Genomic DNA, 22,590 nt, shown 5'->3' on the forward strand with positions numbered 1-22,590 from the left:
TCATATTTTGAAAATTAATTGTATATCGATTTACTCAAAATTATGTACTGACTTGCTATATAAGTTAACTAAGTTAATTTGCTTAGCATTTATTATTCAGCCATGCAATATATATTAGTAAAAAATATATTTTAAAAATTATATATCAATTTATTTAACCATATATATTGGATTACTATGATGTATATATTAAATAAGTTTGTAGTATATATTAAAAAATTAATAAATATATATCATTTGACTATATAGTATATAGTAATAAATATAATATTTTAAAATTATATATTAATTTATTTGAAAATATATATTAGAGTGTTAAATAATTAATTTGTTAATCATGTCATTTGATTAATTTGTTAAATAATTAACTAATTTATCTAAATATATATACTGGATGACTAATTTGCTTAATGCATATAGTCGATATGTATCAATTAAAAAGAATGTTATGAAAATGAGAAAGAACGGAGGTGCCATATATAATTTTATTTTTCTGATTTTTTAATTAATCCATAATTTTGTTACAAAAGATGTTTTTGATTTTTGAGCGGGAGACGCCAAAAAAAATGCGGCAAAATTGGAAAGGTGCCCATATTTTGTTGTGCGGTGCCCGCCCATATAATTTTCGTCCCGGTTATGCCGTGCAGCAGACTCGCACACGATCAAAGAATTTTTACTAGAAGCCACCCCCATCCAGTCCCGTGTGTGTTAGTGAGGCAGAGCGAGACGGAGAGGGCGATGTAAGACGTTGGTCCTTTCTATTCGGGCAGCGGCGGAGCGGACTGTGGGAAGCGAGGGTGGGCGATGGGGAGTTCCAACACGGGGGGAGGGAGCAAGGACGAGAGTACGATGGAAGGGGGCGGAGGGGCGAAGGCCGACCCCTCCGCCTCCGACTCCCCCGCCGCCGACCCCTTCTCCGACGGAGAGAAGGTCCTCGCTTACCACGGCCCTCGCATCTACGAAGCCAAGGTTAGGGTTTAGGGTTTCAAGATTTCTTATTTCTCGATACTTTTATCGCTCGTTTGTGGGAACTTTTGTTTCGGTGTTTCTTGCTTCTTGACTTTATTTTTTTAATTTTATCGCTTTTGCAAGTCATTTTTTTATGGTTTCAAGATATCATCTTTCTTGACTTCTTGTGGTGATCTTTTTACGGGTTCGCTTTTATCATGCGGCACAGTGGTGGAAAGAATTATTTGTTCGTTGTCGTCAGAGGTCTTAAGTTCACTCCTTGACCGTAGTTGCAATCTGCTGTGAAATTTGTACCTAGATTTCTTCTTTCTTGACTTCTTGTCACTATCTGGTGGTGATTCTTTTTTTCTTTTTTCCTTTTCTGTTTATGCTTTTGCTATTATATGCGGCACAGATGTGGGAAGATTAGTCTGTTAGTAAAGTTTGCTTCTTGTACATAATTGTATCCTCTCACTTCTCTGAAAAATAATTGTAATCTGCTCTGGATCTACCTTTTGTGGACTTGGGGAAAAATTTTTCTCAAGATTTTTGACAACTACTTTGGGACATTTCCGGTGTTTTGTTATTAAGATAATGAACTGTATAAAAGATTTACATCATTTTTTTTGTTTAGCCATCTCTACAATTTGACACTAAAATGACATAATTTTTCCTGATTATATTTATGTTTAGGCGAGAGTAAATTTAGTGGGTCTAGTTCTCTTTTCAGGGGATGGTGGATTAGGAATGAACTTTGCTTTTTAAGATGCTCAAATTGATATTGAAGTCTGGATGTCTGACTCGAGAATTAGGGAGACAAGTGAAGTTGTATATGTATGTCATGTCAAATTAGGGTAAAGGCCTAAAGATATATACATATGTACATAGAGAGTGGTGACAATGCCGCATATAAGACATAATATATAAGACATAAACTGCTAAAACAACACACGCTGATTGTTTTATTCTTCTATTCTTTCCTTTTTCCTTCTTCGCACTTTGATCCCTTTTAGAGGATTTTGTAATACGAGATCTGGGGTACTATTAATATATCTTTAGTGGACACTAGGTTTAATCAACTGTTTTGTATGCTTTATTAGTCATCAGACTGGGTAGACTTAGATCCCTGCCAAAGAGCCGCTGCTTCTTATCAGATAACAGTTGTATGCCAGTCGATGAGATATTCAAACATGCTTATTAAAGCTGCAACTTAGGTTATTGATGTTCGGGGGAACATTGTCTGTAAGGCTTAGTAAACATTAATATTCTTTCTCTATACACTGTCTGTTGCAGCTAGGGCTTTTTCTAGCCTGGTAGCTCTCCTGCACCCCTTTCTTGGCCTTAGAAGTTAGAACTTTTTTTTGAAACTTAATCTTGTCTTTGTCAAGGTTCAAAAAGCTGAGCTGCGAAAGACTGAATGGAGATATTTCGTCCATTATCTTGTAAGTTATTGTATTTATGTTTAGTGCAGTTTGGTATCTGATCCCATGTCTATTTTCAGACCTCTCAGTTGGGTTCCCCCTTGAATGGTTATCAATTCTTGCTCTTGTTCTTGGCCCTATGATTTAGTGTCAGCCAAATATATATAGATATTCCACAATTGGTAACCTCTGCCTTTCATTTTACAGGGTTGGAGCAAGAAGTAAGTGTGATCTGGATGCGACTGCTCTAAGTATTTTCTTTATGTGCTTACTGATGTTTATTCCTCTAGATATATTTTAGATTCTTATTTCTTTGTCGAGAAAATTTAACATAGTGCTGGAGGTTCCAATACTTTTAAATCTGTAATTAAATGACTCTGCTTTTATTTCCTTCATGCTTGATAAAGATTTATGATCATCTATGCAGTACAGCTTTTTTGCATCTGTCATGTAAGATTTTCAAGGAATGATGTTTCGTAACATGATACAGGCTGATGCATATGTGGGACCTTCTATGTCATCAAATGCTCATTGACTGAAAGAATAAATTGTAGAATCTATATTCAATGGAAAGCCATAACTTGTTTATGTTCCATTAATAACGGGCCTTGAGCCTTATTAAGATGCCTCCGTTAGCTGTGGGGCCTTTACGTTAGTACACAAGCCTCTGCATTTTTTATGGTATTTCACGTGCAAAGGTGTTTTATGTTTAATTTACTAATAGATAGGAACTGCTTCTTCATACGGTTGAAGAAATAGATAATCATACAAGTGGAGTATAGATGAAGCATATTGAGGTTTAAACCAATGTTTGAAAATCCAAAGCATCATCTCAACCTCAATATTCGGTGGAGTCAACTGCAAAGGAATATTTGGCAGAGTTTCCACCATTTTGAAATTGAGAAAAACAAATAGCAAACCTTTGCTTATTCCATATTTACATGAATGTTGCTGGTGCGGGAATGGACCTGGGTGCAAAGTTGGGGAAGCTCTCAAGGGAAAGATTTGGTAAGAGTCCTATCTATAATTGTGTATTTAGTCATCCATAGGAATGAACTAGATGCAAACTATCAGTTTCTTTTTGTTTGTTTACTTCCAAAAAAAAAAAATCAAGTATTCGATAAAGAATTATTTTAGCTCTTCAGATCATCTTGAATCTACTTTTTAAATGAACTTGGCTTTATTCCATGACTTAATCATTCTTCTAGATGAAAAAAAGAAAGACTGAAGAAAAATTGAGTTGGGTAGAAGAGGGTTGTTTGGATTGTTTTAGCTGAATTGAAAGGAATTAGGATAACAATTTTCAGGCTATATCCCATAATTTTGGCTTGTATTGTAGCAATCCCGTCAATGCTATGCAATGCAACCTTTCGTTCAAAAGTTGGTGCGATGAATTGGAGAGGTGCTTGTGGGGTATCTTGTGATCAATGCTACTTCGACAACCTGGAGAAAAATTTGAGGAAGGATGTTGATTTTGTGGATATAGGAAGAGGAAGGGAAGACCTAAGGTAGCATGGTTTGATTTTTGTGAGAAAAAAATAGGGAAAAGCTTGAGATAACATTGGAAACAATGGACCGCCGTATTGCTCTACATTGTCCTACGCCGTGTACTGTTTCGGAAGAAAATTGGTATGAACTCAACTTCGAGTTGGTACAAGTCCCATATCGCCCTGTATTGAGTTGTACTGTCCTGTATTGAGGTGTAATGAGTTGTGTACTGATCTGTATCGAAGCATACAGATCTGTATCGGGGTGTACCACAACAAAAATTGAGAAAAATAATTAGACAGCTATTTTGGTGCGGGATGCATACCATACCATATTATACCGGTAAGGTATTGATACGGTATTCGGTACCAAGATTGTAGATCTTGTGGGAAACAACCCTAAATAGGAATGCTTGGTGAGTGAGGATTTGTGAGCTGTCACCATATGGTTCCAATTTCTTCCCATACATCACCTTGATAGGTGGCTTTAGAATATACAATGATGTTGGCACACAATGGGTTGGCAAATTAATCATTCGTTCTATGATTCTTTCTTGGATGCTTTTTTTGGATGGTATAATAAACATGGTATGGTGGAAGAAAATAATTAACCCTTTTAAAATGATGAGGTCCTCTTGGTGGTAATGATCATGTAAAGATTGAGGTATTGCCATCTTTTTTTCCCCCTTCATAGGTCTTAAAAAGTCAGGTCCTGCGAGATGGAATTTTATATGAAGATTATTGCGAACCACAGACCTAGGTAAGTCTTATCTTAAGCCATGTAGATGTTGCCATAAGTTGTATGCTTTTGTTTTATGTTGGTTCTTTTATGAAATTAAGTGGTAGTCAGGCTTGTGATTAGAATTGGTAAAGCTGGTGCTTTTTTTTTTTTTTTTAAATTCTAAGACATTGAATATGACAGAGCTATTTACTTAGAGGACAGCTTGCTTTGGCAAATAATAAATACAACTTTTAGCTTGAGAAATATGGGCTGTAGTTGGTATAAATGCATGGCAGAGAATGTCATGTTTGATAACTGAAAACATTTGACTTTGCCACAGATTGTTGATAGTGCCCTTGTGCATACTTTTGGCATATATTGGTATGATAATTGTTAGCATTGGTGCAAATGGAGCGCTTATGGACTGGATACTTGCATAATCATTTCTCTATCTTTTTATTATGCATCAAAATTCTGTTTTCAAATTTAATATGTATCTTGGGTTAGTGAATTTCTAAAGGTATCCAAGGTAGATAATGGATTTCTAGGGTGTCACTGAACAGGTGCCTGATGTATTACAGAATTATAAGAAGGTTGGTTAGATGGAATAATAAAGTGTCATGAAGTCCTTATTGGACTGAGTTTGTTCATGTATTTATTTGCTTCTGCATGTGTTGGCATACATAGATTTCTGGATTACTAGATTTTATTTTTGAATCCATAACTGCATCCTAATAAGGGTAATGCACACGTGGATGAATTTAATCTGGGTATGTAATCAATGTTGTATTTTCTAAATATATGTTGGATATGCTATTAAAGCAGTGGATGCATAATCTTTTTTATATTAAGATATTCTAGGAAAAAATCATGCATATCCATATTATGTGGTGGCAGTGAGTGTGATATGTTGGAAAGTGTGATTGGTTAATCCTGTTAGTAAAAAAAAATTGATTGAATTTTAAGGTGGCAATGGATCTATTTTGGTTGGATTTGGAGAAGGTTAGCCTTTTATATCTTGATCTCTCTCTCTCTCTCTCTTTTCTCTCCTCTCTCTCTCTCTCTGTACTACATTCACTGGCTTCAACCTTCTACAGGATTATGTGTTCAATGTGAAATTGTAACAAGTTATCCTATTTCTGACAAGTGATACTAAAACTCTGAAATAACAAAGTCATCCATATTTTGCTGGTTTGCATTCATGATTTGATTGGCAAAGATAGCCTTCTATTGAATATTTTAGTAGTGACATGATTGGTCATCCAGCTGCCTTGCCTCTTTAATTGTTGATTCATAGCTACTGCTTTGTATTCTACTGACAAATGAGATACGTGTGAGCATCTTTTTAGCATGCTTGGCTTAGGATGCATTGGTAATTTCAAGCCGATTTAGAACAATACATCAATATAATTTCCAGAATTGGCTATTTGTACATGTTTGATATGTGATGGAAACAAACTCTGCTTAATGGGAAAAATACTGTTCCAATTTTTCAATTTCTTTTTTCTACAGTTGGGATGAATGGGTTGGGACAGATCGCTTGATGAAATTTACCCCTGAAAATGTCCGTAAGCAGCAGGAACTTGCAAAGAACCAGAATGCTGACAAAATTCCGAAGTCAGGGCGGTCAACACAAAATAAGCCAAAAGGCTCCAATGGTTTGTTTGCTAATTCTAAAAGTTTATATGTAACTAGCCTTGTCATGCTTATGCCCTTTAGGCAACTACCTGTTAAGTTCCATTAGAACGTTTGGTTGTTTTCTTTTTCGTGCTGTGTGTTTTGGATCGTTGGTAGAATCTTGGTTTGTTAAAATGGAAATTGAACAAATTAAACTATATTGCCTTGTTCTTATTCATGGGACATTAAACAAAAGTTATGTGGGAGATACCTTAACATGGGCTTTTTCAATAATTACCTCTGCTATAACTAATCTAGCAAGAGACAATGCTGTGATTTTAAGATTTGATCTAGCAACTGATTAGTGCTTTACTCTTTAAGATAAATTCATCCGTGTATTGTTTATGATGTTACTTGGTGAACAAGCTAACAAATAAAGTTATTAAGCTTTTTGGACTTTTCTTTAGCATCCATTAAGGGGCAGCTGGACAGTCTATGACTGCATCGAGGCCCTATTCAACCACTCATGCGCCCGTATTTTATATATTTTTAATGGGTCGGTTTTGAACTCTGCATTGAGGATTCCTTGGCTATGTACTTGGAGCACCCTATTTTAGTTGATTGCATGGCTCAAGAGAATCTTTTGGTGTACTCTTATTTCTGCATGCTTAAGACAAGTATTTAATCTAGGTAAGTTTGAGCAAATGAGGCTTGTTATTTGCTTGTGAATGCAAGTAAATACATATATGCAAACACACATTATAATTTACATATAAACATAACAAGTGTTTTTTTTTTTTGGGGGGGGGGGAGGGTGCACATGTGTGTAAATTTGTGAATGTTTGTGTGCGTGTATGTTGGAATCATTTTTCAGTTCGGCCTTTTGCCATATAATCCGTTCCTCGGGGAGGAATGCAACATTTACATCGCATATTTTCTTCTTTCATCATCAGTAGGTAGTTTTTCTGTTGTAGAGGAATGTTTGACAGTTGCTTCGTGATGAATGAGCTGAAATCTTGTTTGTAATGTGGCAGCTTTTTCTTCTTTTTGTTTAGATATCAGGATAGATGCTCTCATGTCTTAAGTTTTGTTAGCCATGAATACAGCACTTATTTGAAGAGTGTCGACTTTATGCTGACAGCTTATTGATTGTGTGTGCTTTTGTATATACTACTACTTAATCGCATTCATGAGCCAACCTAATACTCCTTTATATCTACTGATTAGATGTGCTTTGTGTATGCTAGTGTAATGTGTGTGTTAACTCTGTTTTAACAGATGCAAAAGCAGATAAAGATGATCTGAAGAACCATGGTGAGTTGATATTTCATTCCCATTTCTACTGATGATGCTGTCATTTGTCTTTAAATTTTTTTTTTGTCAACATTTTTATGATTTTTAAACTTTAGATCGGGTTTTCATGTGAGCCTTTTCAAGCAAAGCAATATATGCTAATCCTTCGGATTGATGAAATGTTATCTTTTTTTAAAATTTTCATAGGTCTAGCTTGGTGATTCTGGACTTTTCTATTTGTCACTTTAGCTATATGGTGAGAAAAATATAATTTTGGGAATTTGCTTGAACCCTGAAGATACTGAGTGACTAGTAAATGCCTAGTAGGGCATTTGCCAATCGAGATACATATAGTTAAATTATTCACGCCAACGAATCCTTACCATGATTGGGTTGCAAATATCATAAACACTGTAAGAATTTGAAAATCAGACCATTTATTAGAAATGATGTTTTCATGCACGCTAGATGGTATGGAAAAAATAACTGAGGGACAAGTATCAAATGTCTATCTCAGGCTATGTTAGAAGATAACATGGTTAACCCATGAAACCTTTATTCCCGCTATTACATTTTGCAATCCAATTAATGGCCTGCTTTTCTGATGTTTATATATGATTGAGATATTTTATTGTTGGGAAATGCTGGAGAAACAGTCCTTTGGGCTTTCATCTTGACATCGTGTAATGAAGCTGTGTAGTTGGCCCATTCCCCAGGTGTAACAGATCAAATCTTTTTAAGTGATTCCAATGAACCATATTAAGCCCCTTGTTTCAATAACAAAGCTCTTTATGCTGCATGTATTAGAGATGAAGCACATGATTTTGTTCCTTCTGTGATTTTTTTTTTTTGATTATACGTAGCAAAACTCAAGATGTTTATTGTGAATTTCATTTTCTATTATTGGTTCAATTATTTTTCTTTTGCATCTTAATACTTATGCTATTGGTTTTACCATCTATATTTGAATACAGTGTCCAAAGGCAAGAAGCGGAAGGCTCAATTTGGTAATGAGGTGTGCTTTGATTACTTCAATCTAGTGCACTGGATATTTTCCAATCATCTATAAGCTGAAACAACTTAAACATATCTAGTGATGCATGTACAACTTAAATTAGACAGTCACATGTGTTTATTATTGGCAATGTTACTCAAACTCTCACGTCCATTAAAAGCTCCCCCTCCCGCCCCCTGCCTCCCCCTCCCGCCTAGGAAAAAAAAACAACCCACCCCCAATGCCCTCTGAAGACCTCTCTCTCTCTCTCTCTTTCTCTCCATGTATATATCTATCTCTCCCTTCCTCCCTCCCTCCCCACACACCCATTCCGCCTTTGAGTGGAGCTTTGAAGCTCGATTGCTTGTGTCGCTTGCCCAAATGGTCATCCCGATCGATCGTCCCCTTCCATTCGTTGTTCACTTCGTTTGTCCCTCCCCCTTCAAAACTCTTATCCCGTTTTTCGTCGTCGTTGGCCGGTCAGGTAAGTCTTGCTCTCCCCCTCTCTTCTTTGTCTCCCTTCTCCCTTGATGATGATGAGGGTTATTCGAGCGCTCCCCTCCCTCCCCTTCTCTCCCTTCTTCCCTCTCTCACCTCTTGATGTTGACGTGGCGAACTATTTGAGTCCCCCCCCCCTCTCTTGCTTTCTTTCTCCCTCTCCCCCTCCCTCCTTGGTTCTCAGTGTTGAGTATGCCCTAGAACTGCATGGTACGAACTTGTACCATGCCAAACTAGTCGCCAACAGGTATGCTCTTTGGTACCAGTTTAGTGAACCTTGTTCCGCATGTTTAAAAGTTTTGGGCATCATGATCCTAGTATAGGACCTCTTATACATTAATATAATATTTATAGTACTCTCAAGCATTGATACGCTCTTAAATTATTTTTGTATCTTGCTTGATGTATGTAAGTTTTCTGGGTTCTCAACTAGCTTAGTACGATACTAATCTTCCTCTAAGAACAAGATTAATATTTGAAAGGTCTTGAATAGTGCATTTACTAATAGTGATGATCTGTATTTGCGCCATTATTGTGATAATTTGCATTGTTTGACCATTGATAGGAGAAAGACGCAAAATCAGCAGAAAAGCTTGTGATATTACAATTTCCTTTGACTCTTAAGAAACAGCTGGTTGATGATTGGGAATTTGTAACTCAACTGGGTAAGGTAATAATATTTGCCAATTCCATTGCTTGTTCTTATAATACTGTTAGGGAAATGTGGAGACTATTTATGTAAGTTGCCACAATTGTCTTAATGTTTGCCTGTTTTGCCATTATGGAACATTTATTTATTGATGAGCATCATTGGCAGAGCTTTATATTGCAAAGAGATAAAATGAGATGCTTGTCTGTTTGGTCTTGCTATCAATGCCTCTTGCTGTCTTGTATTAGGTCAAACTCTTATATATGATGAAAGAATTACGATGGGTCAATTAGTTGATGGTCATATAAATTTTTTGATGAGGAAAAGGCTGGGCATTGAAGATGGCATCCATTCAATGAAAAAATTGGAATCAGATATTTTTATTGAAAGAAACCCAGGATGAAAAAATTGAAATGTACTGAATTGGGTGCTCTCCTCGGAGGAGGTTGTGTTTGACTCTTGGATGGTGCATCTCCAAGTATTTGAGCCCTGGTAATTTACCTTGGGTGAGTTTCCCACCATCACTCTCAAAAAAAAGTGGAAAAAATGCTGAAATGTATCATATCTTCTAAAATCAAAGGGCAGGCTTTCGCACTATGGTTAGGTTGCTTCATTTTAACCCGGGTGTTACAGGTTTGAAATATGGAAATAGTCTCTCCACATGCGGGGGCGTAAGGCTGTGTATATTTGACCCTCCCTAGACCCCGCCCCATAGTGGTTGAAGGCTTGTGCATTGGGGCACTCTTTTATTATATCTTTTAAAATCAAGGATGTCATCGAACTTACCAGCATCACTTAATTTTGATTAATGAGAACTTACAATATATAAATTGGCATGTGTGAGCTTGATTTCTTATCAGTACATGCAGATTGTTCATAAAGAATCATTAATCACTTGACCTTTTTGAAGAAATGAATTATGTAAAGTTCTATATATTTATTACTTTGATGTTGTAGCACCGGAAGTGGTAGGCCCATGCGCAAGTGTGGAGTTGCATCAATATCCCCCTTTATATACATGAAAACATAGGACTAAATGATGTGATGTTGCAAGTCTTAATATGTACTGAAATCTATGATGTATCATGAAAAAAGAAGAAAAAACTTATACAAACATGATGCTGTTCTACCACTCGTACAGTCCTAATTCTGTAAGGACACAAGCATACAAGGTTTTAAATCTTGGTCCCAAACCTGATACCAGTCAAGGACTGTGTTGGATGGGCCATCCTGAATTTGGGATGGTACCACATCCTAATAACTCATTTGGATGCTGTTCTTTGTCTTGGTTTTGTTTCTGTTGTTTGGTGTTTTCAATGGCTTCTTAAATGTTTTTTAGTTTTTTAACATCGTAATTTAGGATTAAGGGAGGTTTTTGAGGTAATACTGGCACTGCATTCAGCTTCATGTTTCTTCTGGTTGTTTGCTTCCCATGTGACGGGAAGAAAATGCAAAGGGAGAAAGAGAGAAGTGAAGAAAGCAGGCGGATCAATCTTCTATTGCTTAAAATGTGTTTGGGCTCATCTGTTTTGTGTTAATAATCTGCCACATTGTGGTCTTCTCAGTTTTTCACCCAGAAGAATGACCCGTAGATGTATAATGTTAACATGCAGATTTCCATGTAGTCCTATGGATCAGAAGCTGAGGTTCTCATTGTCCCCCTTAAATCTGAAAGTCAGGAGAGGGAGCTGCAATCTGACATCCATGTTTGCCTGTTCCAGCTATTAGATGGATCCACTTCCATTTTGTTGGCACAACTCCTATGTAACTAGGAAACTACAGCAAACCTAAAGTAATTCTGTTTCATCCTCTCAAAAGCTAATTCTGCTATCTTGGGGAAGACTATATTGGAGCGGTAGCACCTGCCCTTCAGTCACTATGACCTGTTCACCACTCTTTTCTTGACCAGGGAATACACCATCAACCTCAAATAGGAAAAGAAAGGACCTTCATCATTTAGGAGGAGAAAGAATCTACAAGTAATTGGATACCTATTTAGAGGCCTAGCCCATGGTCAGCCATAGTAATTGTGTATTGTTCTTGAGGTAGTGCTCAGAATAAGAACTGCGCTAGTATAAATCTGATTTTGAAGGGTGATTTTAGGTTTCAATTTCAATTTATTTCTTTCTTCTCGTGATTTTAATATTCATTCTCACATCTGCCATTGGTTTTTCGTAAAACTATGGTAGCAATCTTTCTAATTGATAGTTTACTTAAAAAGAAAAAAAAGCATGTGGAAGCAAATCAATGTGTATACATTGTTTATTAGCTTACCACATCTGCAAAATAGCAACACCTGCCAGGAAAAATTGTTATATAGATTTTATAGCTTATTTGGTTTTCCATTTTATAATTGCAATAATCCAGTTGCTTTTATGGTAATCAATATTTTATTTGGCATCGTTTGAATTGTACATCTCAATGTTGTTGCCTTCATTTTGTAATATTTGTCATGATTCACTGATCTTTTTCAGTTTTCATTTTTACAAGAACTTGTATGCTTTTCAAGTTTGGATTCATGTTATCAGTAATTTTGGCCGGTACATTTTGGCCAATGGACAAAACATGTGCACTCCAAAATTGAAAGCAAATCTCAGTGGCCAGTTTTATATGTGACGTCATTCTATCTGATAATTATATCACAATATGAGCAGGGTGCTTGTCATATGGGTAAGCTTCTTAGGTACATTTCCAGTGGCTGTTATGTGATGTAGTTGCTTGGTCATATATGTGGCTGTTGCAGAAAGCCAGCAAGGATTTGAAGGAACCGGCCATATAACCTTTGTTGTAGCTCTAATCTGATAGCACTTAATAGTTAGTTCAATAAAATACAAGCAGAGAAAAGTGAAGATCTTATGGTCTGGATCTCTCTGCGTGACTGTTCAGGGACTGAGATGGGATGCAATATTGCATAGTTTCCTCTAATGGCTAGTCTGAGGTCATTTATAAGTTATAAGATGATATGTCCTATTTTAAGATAAACAGATTTTTCATGCCGATTGCACTTCAACAATATGAATTCTCAAGATGTTTGTTTGTTTTTCTGCATTGTATTGACTTTTTGCTTATCATCTTTTTGATCATTACTCAATATCCTATATTATTTTCCTGAGATTTTTACATTTAGATGATTATGTGCTTGTTAGCTTTGTACTTCCATGTTCTATTTGTCTGATTCTAATTTGTTTTTCTTCCACTATTCTGATCTTTTTATGTTTCACTTGTTTAATTCAAGTTTTTCAAATTTTTGCCTTTTAACATATGTTCTTCTTCTATCGTAAGAAGCATCTAACCTGAGAATGTCGAATTGTCAGCTTGTCAAGCTTCCTCGTTCCCCAAATGTGGATGATATCCTAAAGAAGTACCTTGATTACCGGACGAAGAAGGATGGCATGTAAGTATAGGGCATTATAACTCTTAATATCATATATATTCAACTGTAATATGTCCTCCTTGCATTTCTTTTTGTATCTTCCTGTGTGGAGTCATGGTCCTTCTTGCAGGATTGCATTTTTACCTTTCTTTGAGAATTACTTTCTGTCTAATTGGTAAGATCTCTGTTACATCCAAGTTTTCATGTTTGATTATCTGGTGGCATATCCAAGATTTCTAATGCTTGTATCTTAGAATGAGGTTTTTCCTTGTGATTTTCAGTTGGCAAGTGATAATTATTATTTTGGGTGTTGGCTAATGCTTCCTGATGAAAATACTAAAGTGCAACCAGTCTATCTCCCACATCTTGTCCCATTCCAGTGTGACACCCGGTGATTGGTTCAGCCGCTCTGTGATGCTGACCTACCCCATGTATTCCAGTATTGCACTGATCTCAACTGCCATATGGGACAGAGAACTGATTGGGAAACTTAGGGATCAGTAGCAATACTCATTTGGCATAATTACTAATAGATTCTCCTATGGCATTATTGGTATGCACATTCCTCTTTCATCACCATTTAGAATTTCCATTGGTTGGTTGGCTTGTTGAGAATTGATGAGGCTTGCTTCATTCTGACTCTTGTGGGAGCTTGTCTTAAACCATTATACTTGACTGTCAGTAAAGCCTAAAAATTTCATTTCATTTAATTTTTTCATGAAGCTCAGAAGATACCTTTCGAATATTTATTGGAAATTCATGATATGAAATTTCTTTCTTGTTCTAATTTTTGTCATGTCTCTTGCAAGCCTGTTGATGTTGTGCAAACATTTTGTCCTGTGAAACCATTCAAAGTGTTCCATGTAGATTTTTCCTTTATGCCATCCATGTTCCATAATTTATAATGTTTATTATATTTTCTTGCAGAAGTTATTATCCACCAGTTATTAGATGATAATATGTTAGCTTTTTATTATCATATATATTGTGATTTATATTAGTTTTAATATAATGAATTTAAAATGTTTGTAGGATTGCTGAATCAGTTGGTGAGATACTAAAGGGGTTACGCTGTTACTTTGACAAGGCATTGCCGGCTATGCTTTTGTATAAAAAGGAGCGTCAACAATATCAAGAAGCAATTCGTGATAATATCTCTCCTTCGACTATCTATGGCGCTGAACATCTACTGCGCCTTTTTGGTATCATATATATGTGCACCATTTTATTTCTAAGACACATGGCCTTTCTTCATCTTTTAAGATTTCCATTCTCCCATTCTTAGTTTTCCTCTGTGTCTCTTTCATGGTGATGTTGCTGCTCTTCAACTGCCTGTTATGTTCCCAAATTAGGCCTTCCAAAATTTATATTTGGACTTTTGAATAATGAATTATAAATTTACATGGTGCTGGTGTTTCCTTTTAGTAGTAGAATAGATGTGTTTAGTTTTTTGTTGCAACATGAGTTTTAATTATTTGTCAGAGCAAATAGGTTTTGAGATAATTTGTAGACAGCCTAAATCATGGTCTGCAAGCTCGGAACCAGACCCTGTACCTCTATTACCATATTGGTACAGTGTCGTGTGCCTGCTATGGGGTCAGTTCAGCATATCGATACTTGGTATGCTCCCCCGTATCACATACCAGATCAGTGCTGGTATGATACTTGTCAGTACAGACTGGTATGGCATACCGTGGGCCATGTTTTTTTTTTTTTTTTTAAAGCCTCCCTATGTGATGAAAAGTCCAAAGTGAGATGTGCCTGGACCAATTAAACAGGTCAGTGGATTCGCTGCAAGTCGGTTTTGGGTTAGGCATCTCTAACTTGCTAGAGGGTTGCGTCAGGTTTGGCACAGACCCATTGTCATTGGTACATAAGCTCAACCTTATAAGATCTCTAAATATCATGATCTATTCCTTATCTAAGCTATGCCAAGTGCTCACTTATAAGGCCAAAGTAATGCTCCTAAACCTTCCTAAATTCTAATTTAATTCTGTGGTTGTCAGTCACCTTTTATGATTAAATCTAGACCATCTGAGTGTTACTTTACTTCTCCAGTACTCTGGATGGTTATAGATTCTAACCATCATGATAAATTTGTCACACCTGTCGCAGGAGATGGCCCATTGATTCCATATCTTTTGCTCCATAGACCAAGCCCTATGATCATGTTAAATCTTGATTTATTCTTTTTTTTTTTAAAAGCTTTAGTCAGGTTTCTTAAGAATTGTGATACAGTCCAATTCCTTTTTTGTGGACCTTTTTGGTGCCTTATTTTGTTCTTTTCTGGAATGTCTATATTTGCTGTTCTGTCCTTAGATTTCTTTCATTTATTTATTTATTTTGCATAAGAGTCAATTCACTAATTTCATCAGGAGTCGGTATATTGTAATAGAGCTACAGGCCAAAGCATGAATGAAACTTCCTAGAGTTTTTTCTTCTCTAAACTGGAGGTCCAATCCCCTCAATGAAATCGATATCAGCACCTGTTAAACTGTCAAGAAAATAAGAAATGTTTCAGATCAGAATACTTAGATTAGAAAACAAGTTGTGATTTGGGCTGGCAATCCATTGGATTGGATGGGAAGGGTCAGGATCATATATCAAAGCCAATAGGGCCTGACCTAAATCTTGCACATAGACAACCCGCTGACCTGTTTTGCTTGGCCCAAGCTCATCTAATTTTGGCCTTTACATTGTAGGAGTAGTCTTTTTTCGTAGTTTTTGGACTAAATCATGATATAACAAAGTAAACAAATGAACAATATAAATCTTATATCTCTAGACAAATGTTACATCCAATAGTTCACGTCACCCCACAAATCCACCACTTAAAGAGATATTATACATTTATATTAAAAAAATAAAATAATAGATAGCCATCTAACCCAACAGGTTGAGGGGTCTTGATTTAAACCTGACCCAACCTACTGGCAAGTTAGGATTGGCTGCCCTACACCCAACCTACAAACCCAAAGGGTCGGGTTAGGTGGGTCAGGTTGGGTCAAATATTGCCACTTCTAGCTCATATATTCATTAAATCACTCTATATGTCTAAGAAACCTGAAATTTGATGTTAGGGTTCCCCCATTGCACATTAATTCAGTATTATTAGGGCTAACAACTTTTGAAGGACTATCATCGGCAAGATGTCATCTCGGTATTGGGTCTTATATCAGTGCCACCCTGTTATTGTGTTGGTACGGCACCGATTCAGCATATCGAGTGTCGGTGCAACCCTTGTACCGCAATATTGGTATGGAATTGATATGGTACGGTATCGAAAACTTTGACCATCATTTTAAGATCCGGTAATGGTAAATAGCAAAGAACCCTAAGAACGGGTTTTATAATCCATGATAATATGATGAATTGCTTTGCATGTGCTAGATACCTGTACAGATGGTCTACATAGTTACTTATTTTTAAATTTTTTGAAAATTTAATACTAATTATATTTTAAGTGCTCTTAAAAAAATTATATTATTATTTATTAATGATGCATGAGTCAAACCAAAGTTCATTCTACCGCTTTGAACTGTACCGAGGGCAAACCAGCTTGAAAGTCTTTTTCTCCTTCGCAGGTCGCACCCATTTGCCGGCTTCGCTTAAGATTTTTCAAAAAAAAAAAAAAAAAAAAAGGGCTCTGCTCCTGTCATTTCGAAATAGAGGTGACCCCTTGTGGCCTGCATTGGAGATGAGGGCTTTTGATCTCTCTTTTCCTCTCTCTCTCTCTCTCCCCCCCCCCCCCCCCCTTCTTTTCCTCTCTCCTACTCCTCCCTCTCCAGCTCTTCCTTTGTCAGTATGGCCTAGAACAGCACCATACTGTGCTGTTGGGCAATCAGAACGTGTCCCGGTATTGGTACAACCAACCTTAAGTGAAACATTCTTAATATTTATGTCAACCCATATACTTGTTAACTGCAAATTGATAGACCAAGGCCCATTACTTTTACAAAAAAATATTTTAGAGTCAAACAATGAGAAATGACTCCTGTAAATTGGTTCATAACCTGTTTATGCAATGCACCCTTGTGACTAATTGGAATATATTTTTGTTATTTTTTAAACCTACAATATTTAGAAAATTATTAAAATAAAATATCCATAAAATAGGTATGAAGAACTGATGAATTCATAGAGTCCTTATTATCTAGGTAATATATATGGACTTCCATACTCCGTAATAGAAGAGTTGTAACAAGCTAAGTGGATTAAACATGGTTTAAAAGCAGCTGCACTATACAAGAAATCAAGGGGACACAGTGCATATGCACTATTTGGCAATATATGCTGATGCACATGCAATTACTGTTTTTAGTATTTAAAATAAATAAAATATATAAAATAGAATAATGCATAAAAATGATATTGGTTTTCTTGATAAGTAATTGTTTATCATAATAGTAACTAACAATTAGTACTTATTGCCAAATAGTAATAGTATTAACATAATTAACATATTGCAGCCCAAATAATTCCCCTGCTTTTTGGGGATAATATCTTTTCCAAGGTGATTTTCCTTACCCTTGAAAAACAGGTGCGGGTTATGCCTGCCTTTCCAGAGTGATTGGAACCACCTCCCTAACCATGTATTGTGAAAGCATCAGCCTCCCACCAGAAGATCTTATCAGACCGGTAAGTTCGTTTGGTTCCAAATAGCCCCTAAGGGGCATCCTCACTGTCTACCACCAGATTATCTGAAGGTACATGAGAATTTTGATACATTGAATCTCATTGTTCTCAAATATACTTACGTAAAAGCATGAGGAGATTTGAGAGTTTTATCAGAAAAATTAGAGGAAAGTGAAGATATAGTGTTGTGTGTGGTCATCACAGGCTGGTGGGACTTGACGAATATTTTTTCACATGGTAGGTTGATTGTGCTATATATTTGTAGATATTAACTATATGTGGATGTAATGTATGGTAGTATAGCCATTTGTTTTATGAAGCTATTGCTCCCATCCAATATTGCATTTGCTCTATCCTACCCCATGTTTCATTGTGTCAATGCTTGCGATTGTTAATCTGGCCCATCTTTTCAGAGACTTCAAAAATCATCAGATTGACTTATTAATTAGGTATCTTTGCTATTGGTATAAATCCCATCATCATGTAGCTCTTAAATAAATCCTAAATCCTTGTACCTTAATTAAATCTTGTCATTAAAAAAATTCCATATGATGGAAATGAATTTATATCTGAATTGTATGATTCCACTCAACCACTTGTAATAAATTCCTGACAATAATTGCTTTTTTTGGAAAATAGGGAATATTTGGCCTACAACTATATTAGTTTAAAGTATTATAATTGCTATTGTTCATGAGCTTCTCTTACTTGGACTTTTAGCTCTTGCCTGTTGAATTCCAGAAAACGATAAGTTATCCTGCCACCTGTCTTTTCTCAGTGTACTCAATAGTTTGGAAATGTTTGGTTCCCAACATCTTGTGATCAGCAGTAAGATATGTTTGCCATGTATGTGTTTCTGCATGATGTTAAACAAAAGTTTGCAAGCTTTTTAAGGATAGCTAAGCAATATTGGGAACATTCTGATTGATTCATTCTGCTTGCCACCGATACATAATTGATGGCTATGTCTTGATTTGAACTTTGCTGATATTTGCAGTCAAGTTGCCTGAATTACTTGCTTATGTCAACATGGAAGAAGAAGCATTGGCAAAATTGCAGCTGAAGCTGGTGGACTTTCTCAAGTATGGCCTCCCTTCTTAATGGCATTTTAGGAAGTTCATGTATGTGATGTATATGCTTATGTAGTTTTCATGATCATATATAGATAAGAAACTTGTGTCTGTTCATGTCATGCTTGTCAGTGAATTATTTTGTATTATTTTCACCTTCAGTTTTGGGTGTGGGGTAAACTATGTAATATGTGGAAAACACATTTTCTTGATCTAATTTTCATTGTGTTTCTTAATCAGTGCACGTAAGCTCATATGTGTGCATACATGCTCAAAGAAGTTAAAATAATAACCTTAAAAAAATGCTTAATCCCATCTATGGGGTTGATTGTTTTGAAAGGGAGCCACCTTAGTCACCTTGGCAGCTTCTCTTGAGGCCCTTAACAATTTGCATCATGTTCTAGTATGCTGGAAGAAATTTATTTATATTTTAGCATTTGATTTTCATAAGTATATATCTTATTTGATATATTTCATTTGTTGAATTTGAATCAATTTCTTTGTCTGTTCTTTAACTTATTTTATCTGTGCTGTCTTGACCTTTGGGCGCCTACCTACATAGGCTATAGCGGCCCCCTGGACCCATCAGCCACTGGTGTACTTTTATAACATTCATATGGTGTTGGCATTTGGGGTTTCAATAATCATTATTGATCTAAAATTTTTGAACATTCTATGGCAAGCTGTCGGCTGGAAGCCAACTCTCTACAGTCAAACTCAAGCTAAGACAAACATTGGCATAAGAGACTCTTGCCTTTGGTGGACACTTTAAGGTTCGCCTAAATTTCAAGAAGTTCTGACAGAGGGAAAGAGGATTTGATCCAAGTATTTTATGTGAGACAAATGATATAAGCCAAAGAACCCACTTGGAACCCACTTGTGAACAATAATAGAAGTTTAGATGCAGAATCTACAGATTCTTTTTGCACATTTGCAATCTCTCGAAAAGACTAGTTCTCTACCCCCTAGCCCCCACCTGAATTCCAATTATCGATCTATTTTTTTGAAGATTTTACAATAAGCTGTTGACCAAAAGCCAACCCTCTTGTGTCAAACTCAGGTAAGGACAATGTTGGCATGAGAGATTCTTGCCTTTGGTGGGTACTTGGTTCTCCTGAATTTCTAATAAAAGTTCTAACAAGGGGAAGGAGTATTAGATCTAAGGAATTATTTTATGCAAGACACATGATATAAGCCAAAAAACCCACTTGTGAACAAGAACAGATTTAGATGCAGGATCCCATCCACCCCCACTCCCAACCTCCCTCTTCTTTTCCTTTTGTTTAATGGTGGGCGTGCCACCCATCTTCTTAAGAAATGATAGCAAGAATTACCTGTGTCCTACCCCCTGGAAACACATCCCAAGGTTTACACCAGAACCTCCTCCATTTGGAGGGTGAAACCACCAGGCTGTAGAGTCCACCCTGCAATTTTATCTTTTTTTTTAAAAAATAAAATTTTCAATAATAATTTTAATATTAATATGTGTCTACTTTATATCAAACTTGTTCGATCACTCTGGATACATAGTGTAGGGTTATCTGTTTGAAGCTTGTAATTGTGCAAGTATGTTGGCAATAGTAATATACTGCATATTATACCTGGTAAGTATGTCATATTTAGTGGTTTTCATTGAATTTTATGAAGAACAAGAATTTAGATGTAAACCATTATATTCTTACAGGATTTTTGGCATTGTTGATTTCCAAGGGGACCTCATTTTACTTATGCTTGGAATTGGAGGCCTTAATTAGCATAACTTTGCTTTTGTAAATACTGTCACATTCCATGAAATATGTTCTTCTTCTTACTGATGAAGAGCAGGATTTGATTTGTGTGGAAGATCTGGAAGAATTTTGCAAATATCTTTTTATATAATGGTTGATCATTGCGCTTGCAGGTTCCTGCAGAAAAATCAGAGCTCCTTTTTCCTCTCTGCATATGATGCTTCCAAAGGCGTAGTAGATGACACAGATACCAAATAGAACTTACCTGGCAGCATGTGTTTGCTGTTATGTACCAACCTGCAACAGAGCAGCCCAGTCCCATCCCCATTCTGTTGTTGTTGTATGATTTGATTTCGCTCACAGCAAAACAGAATGAGATCCTTCCCTTTTGTGGCTAAGGTGGAACTCATGTTAACAGCTCAAGTTTTCCAAGTTTAAATTATGGAGTGTGATTTTCCCTCTTGCTTTCAACTCTGGACCTTCAATTATGTAGTGATTTTACTGATTGTACACATACTGATTGACAGGTATTGATGGAAGACTTATAATACCGATCTGTGTAGCCTAATTTTGAGATGTTGCTAGCTTCACTAGAGAAGGCTACATCTTTTCATGCTCGACTGGGATTGCCAGAAATGCGATTAGAAGAGAGGCATGATATGTGGAATTTGGTGAGCCACTTGCACTGGTAGCATCAAAATATGCTCTAGTGATATTTGTGATTGAAGCTTCTTTACGCAGGACATCTGGCGCTGCTGAGTGTTATGTAGAAACTTTGGTACGTGAGATGCTTTCAAGAGCACTTTTTCAGTCGTACCTATTAATACTTGTTAATGACAGCCGTCAGAAGTGTGGAGGGTGGGCTAAGGACGTTATAGCATTCGCGTCTCCAGTAGTGTTTCTCTCACTCTCGTGAGGTCCAGCACAAAAGTAACCTAATTGAATTTTGAACAATTTACACCGTTTTTCAGAAGGATTAGCAAACTGAGAATTTTCTATGGGTTTCTGATTCAATTGATTCCTCAATATGATCTCTAACTCTATTCCGGCAGGACAATTAGCGGTCTTGGGAATCCAAGAATCCATTAAGATTTGGTATTTTGGTCGTTTGAACTCAATATGACTGGTTTGACAAATCCCTTGTTTCTACGGTTTAAAGTGATAGCCGTTGCAACTCGGTCATTATTATATTGGTAGCTTTTACGTTTTCAGAAACCCCAGTATATTATACACATTAAATGACTAATTAGCTGTTATTCCGTTATGAAGGTTCCTATAAAAAACATAGCGACCATCAATTATTTTTCTTCACTCTTTGCAGAATAATATAATTTGTATTAATATTCTGTATAAATGCCGAATGATAATGTAATATTACTTCACTCTTTACAGAGTAAAATCATGTTATATTAATATTCTGTATAAATGCAGATGATATGGAAAAATAATAATGTAATATGGTTCTGCTATGCGTGTGTGCGCACATGAATGCATGCATGCTTCCGTGGAAGCTTTCAAATTGTGGAGGCTAACAGCTATTTAACAGAAATTAAAAACATAAGGGAAAAAATTACCAAAAAACAAAACAAAAAAAAAAAGCCATTCAAACGGATAGGCGGTCCCAACCTAGGCAATATGTTCTTCGTCATGGCCATCCACAAACCATGATGGGCCGATACAAGAGGATTGCTCCCATGAAATCTGACTACCGCATTTGAGTGCTTTTCCAGTACAATTAACTATTTAAGTGTTGTCCATTTTAAGCAACCTGATTAGTAGAGCACTTGCTATCAAAACATTCTTATAGCGGACTGCTGATGGATAATTAATCAGTCAGATACAAAGCGATAGGAAATTAAAAGGCCAAGTAGTCTGAGATATGCCACGTGTGGATAAACACCAGTTTCATAACCAAGCAGTCCTGAATAGAAATCTGCGGCAATGGATTGACAAAAAAGATGCCAAAAGGTTAAACTACTAGTTATCGATCCCTAGGAGCACAATTCAGCACAATCTCTTGCTTTTCAATTACTGTAAAGAAAGATCATCATGGGTTGAGGATGCAACAGATCTGCTTTTCATTCCTGCTTTTGCCATGGTCCAGCTCTTCCAGAGTTTTCAAATTACACAGTAGCTGCTTGTTACCAACAAAGTAGC

The 22,590-nt window shown here is 36.3% G+C and overlaps 1 protein-coding gene across 5 annotated transcripts; it reads left to right on the plus strand.

Moving 5' to 3' along the window:
• The first annotated feature begins 639 nt into the window (after positions 1–639).
• On the plus strand, positions 640–21,431 carry LOC105061003 (protein MRG1). Of its 5 annotated transcripts, XR_012134463.1 has the most exons (13): positions 644–969; positions 2,337–2,390; positions 2,577–2,590; positions 6,090–6,235; positions 7,473–7,508; positions 8,462–8,502; positions 9,545–9,649; positions 12,943–13,022; positions 14,034–14,203; positions 18,634–18,718; positions 20,607–20,832; positions 20,961–21,104; positions 21,175–21,431. XR_012134463.1 is itself a non-coding variant. In XM_010944911.4 (12 exons), exons 1-11 carry the CDS (start codon positions 805–807, stop codon positions 18,697–18,699), a joined length of 975 nt encoding a protein of 324 aa, XP_010943213.1. In that variant the 5' UTR covers positions 640–804; the 3' UTR covers positions 18,700–18,718; positions 20,607–20,904. The 5 variants fall into 5 exon arrangements, 2 of the variants coding, with proteins under 2 accessions (XP_010943213.1, XP_010943212.1); XM_010944911.4 differs by lacking the exons at positions 20,961–21,104; positions 21,175–21,431 and adding an exon at positions 17,542–17,639 and having other exon boundaries at positions 640–969; positions 20,607–20,904; XR_834520.4 differs by having other exon boundaries at positions 20,961–21,431.
• The last annotated feature ends 1,159 nt before the right edge of the window (positions 21,432–22,590 follow it).

The sequence above is a fragment of the Elaeis guineensis genome, chromosome 1, assembly GCF_000442705.2.
Source record: "Elaeis guineensis isolate ETL-2024a chromosome 1, EG11, whole genome shotgun sequence".
NCBI classification, from domain to species: domain Eukaryota; kingdom Viridiplantae; phylum Streptophyta; class Magnoliopsida; order Arecales; family Arecaceae; genus Elaeis; species Elaeis guineensis.

Excerpts from the sequence above, each read along its gene's own strand:
- LOC105061003 (XM_010944910.4), top strand. The coding sequence starts at position 805 with ATGGGGAGTTCCAACACGGGGGGAGGGAGCAAGGACGAGAGTACGATG. Across the intron at positions 9,650-12,942 it reads TTGTAACTCAACTGGGTAAG|CTTGTCAAGCTTCCTCGTTC; the intron begins GTAATAATATTT and ends TCGAATTGTCAG. Across the intron at positions 14,204-18,633 it reads ACATCTACTGCGCCTTTTTG|TCAAGTTGCCTGAATTACTT; the intron begins GTATCATATATA and ends TGATATTTGCAG.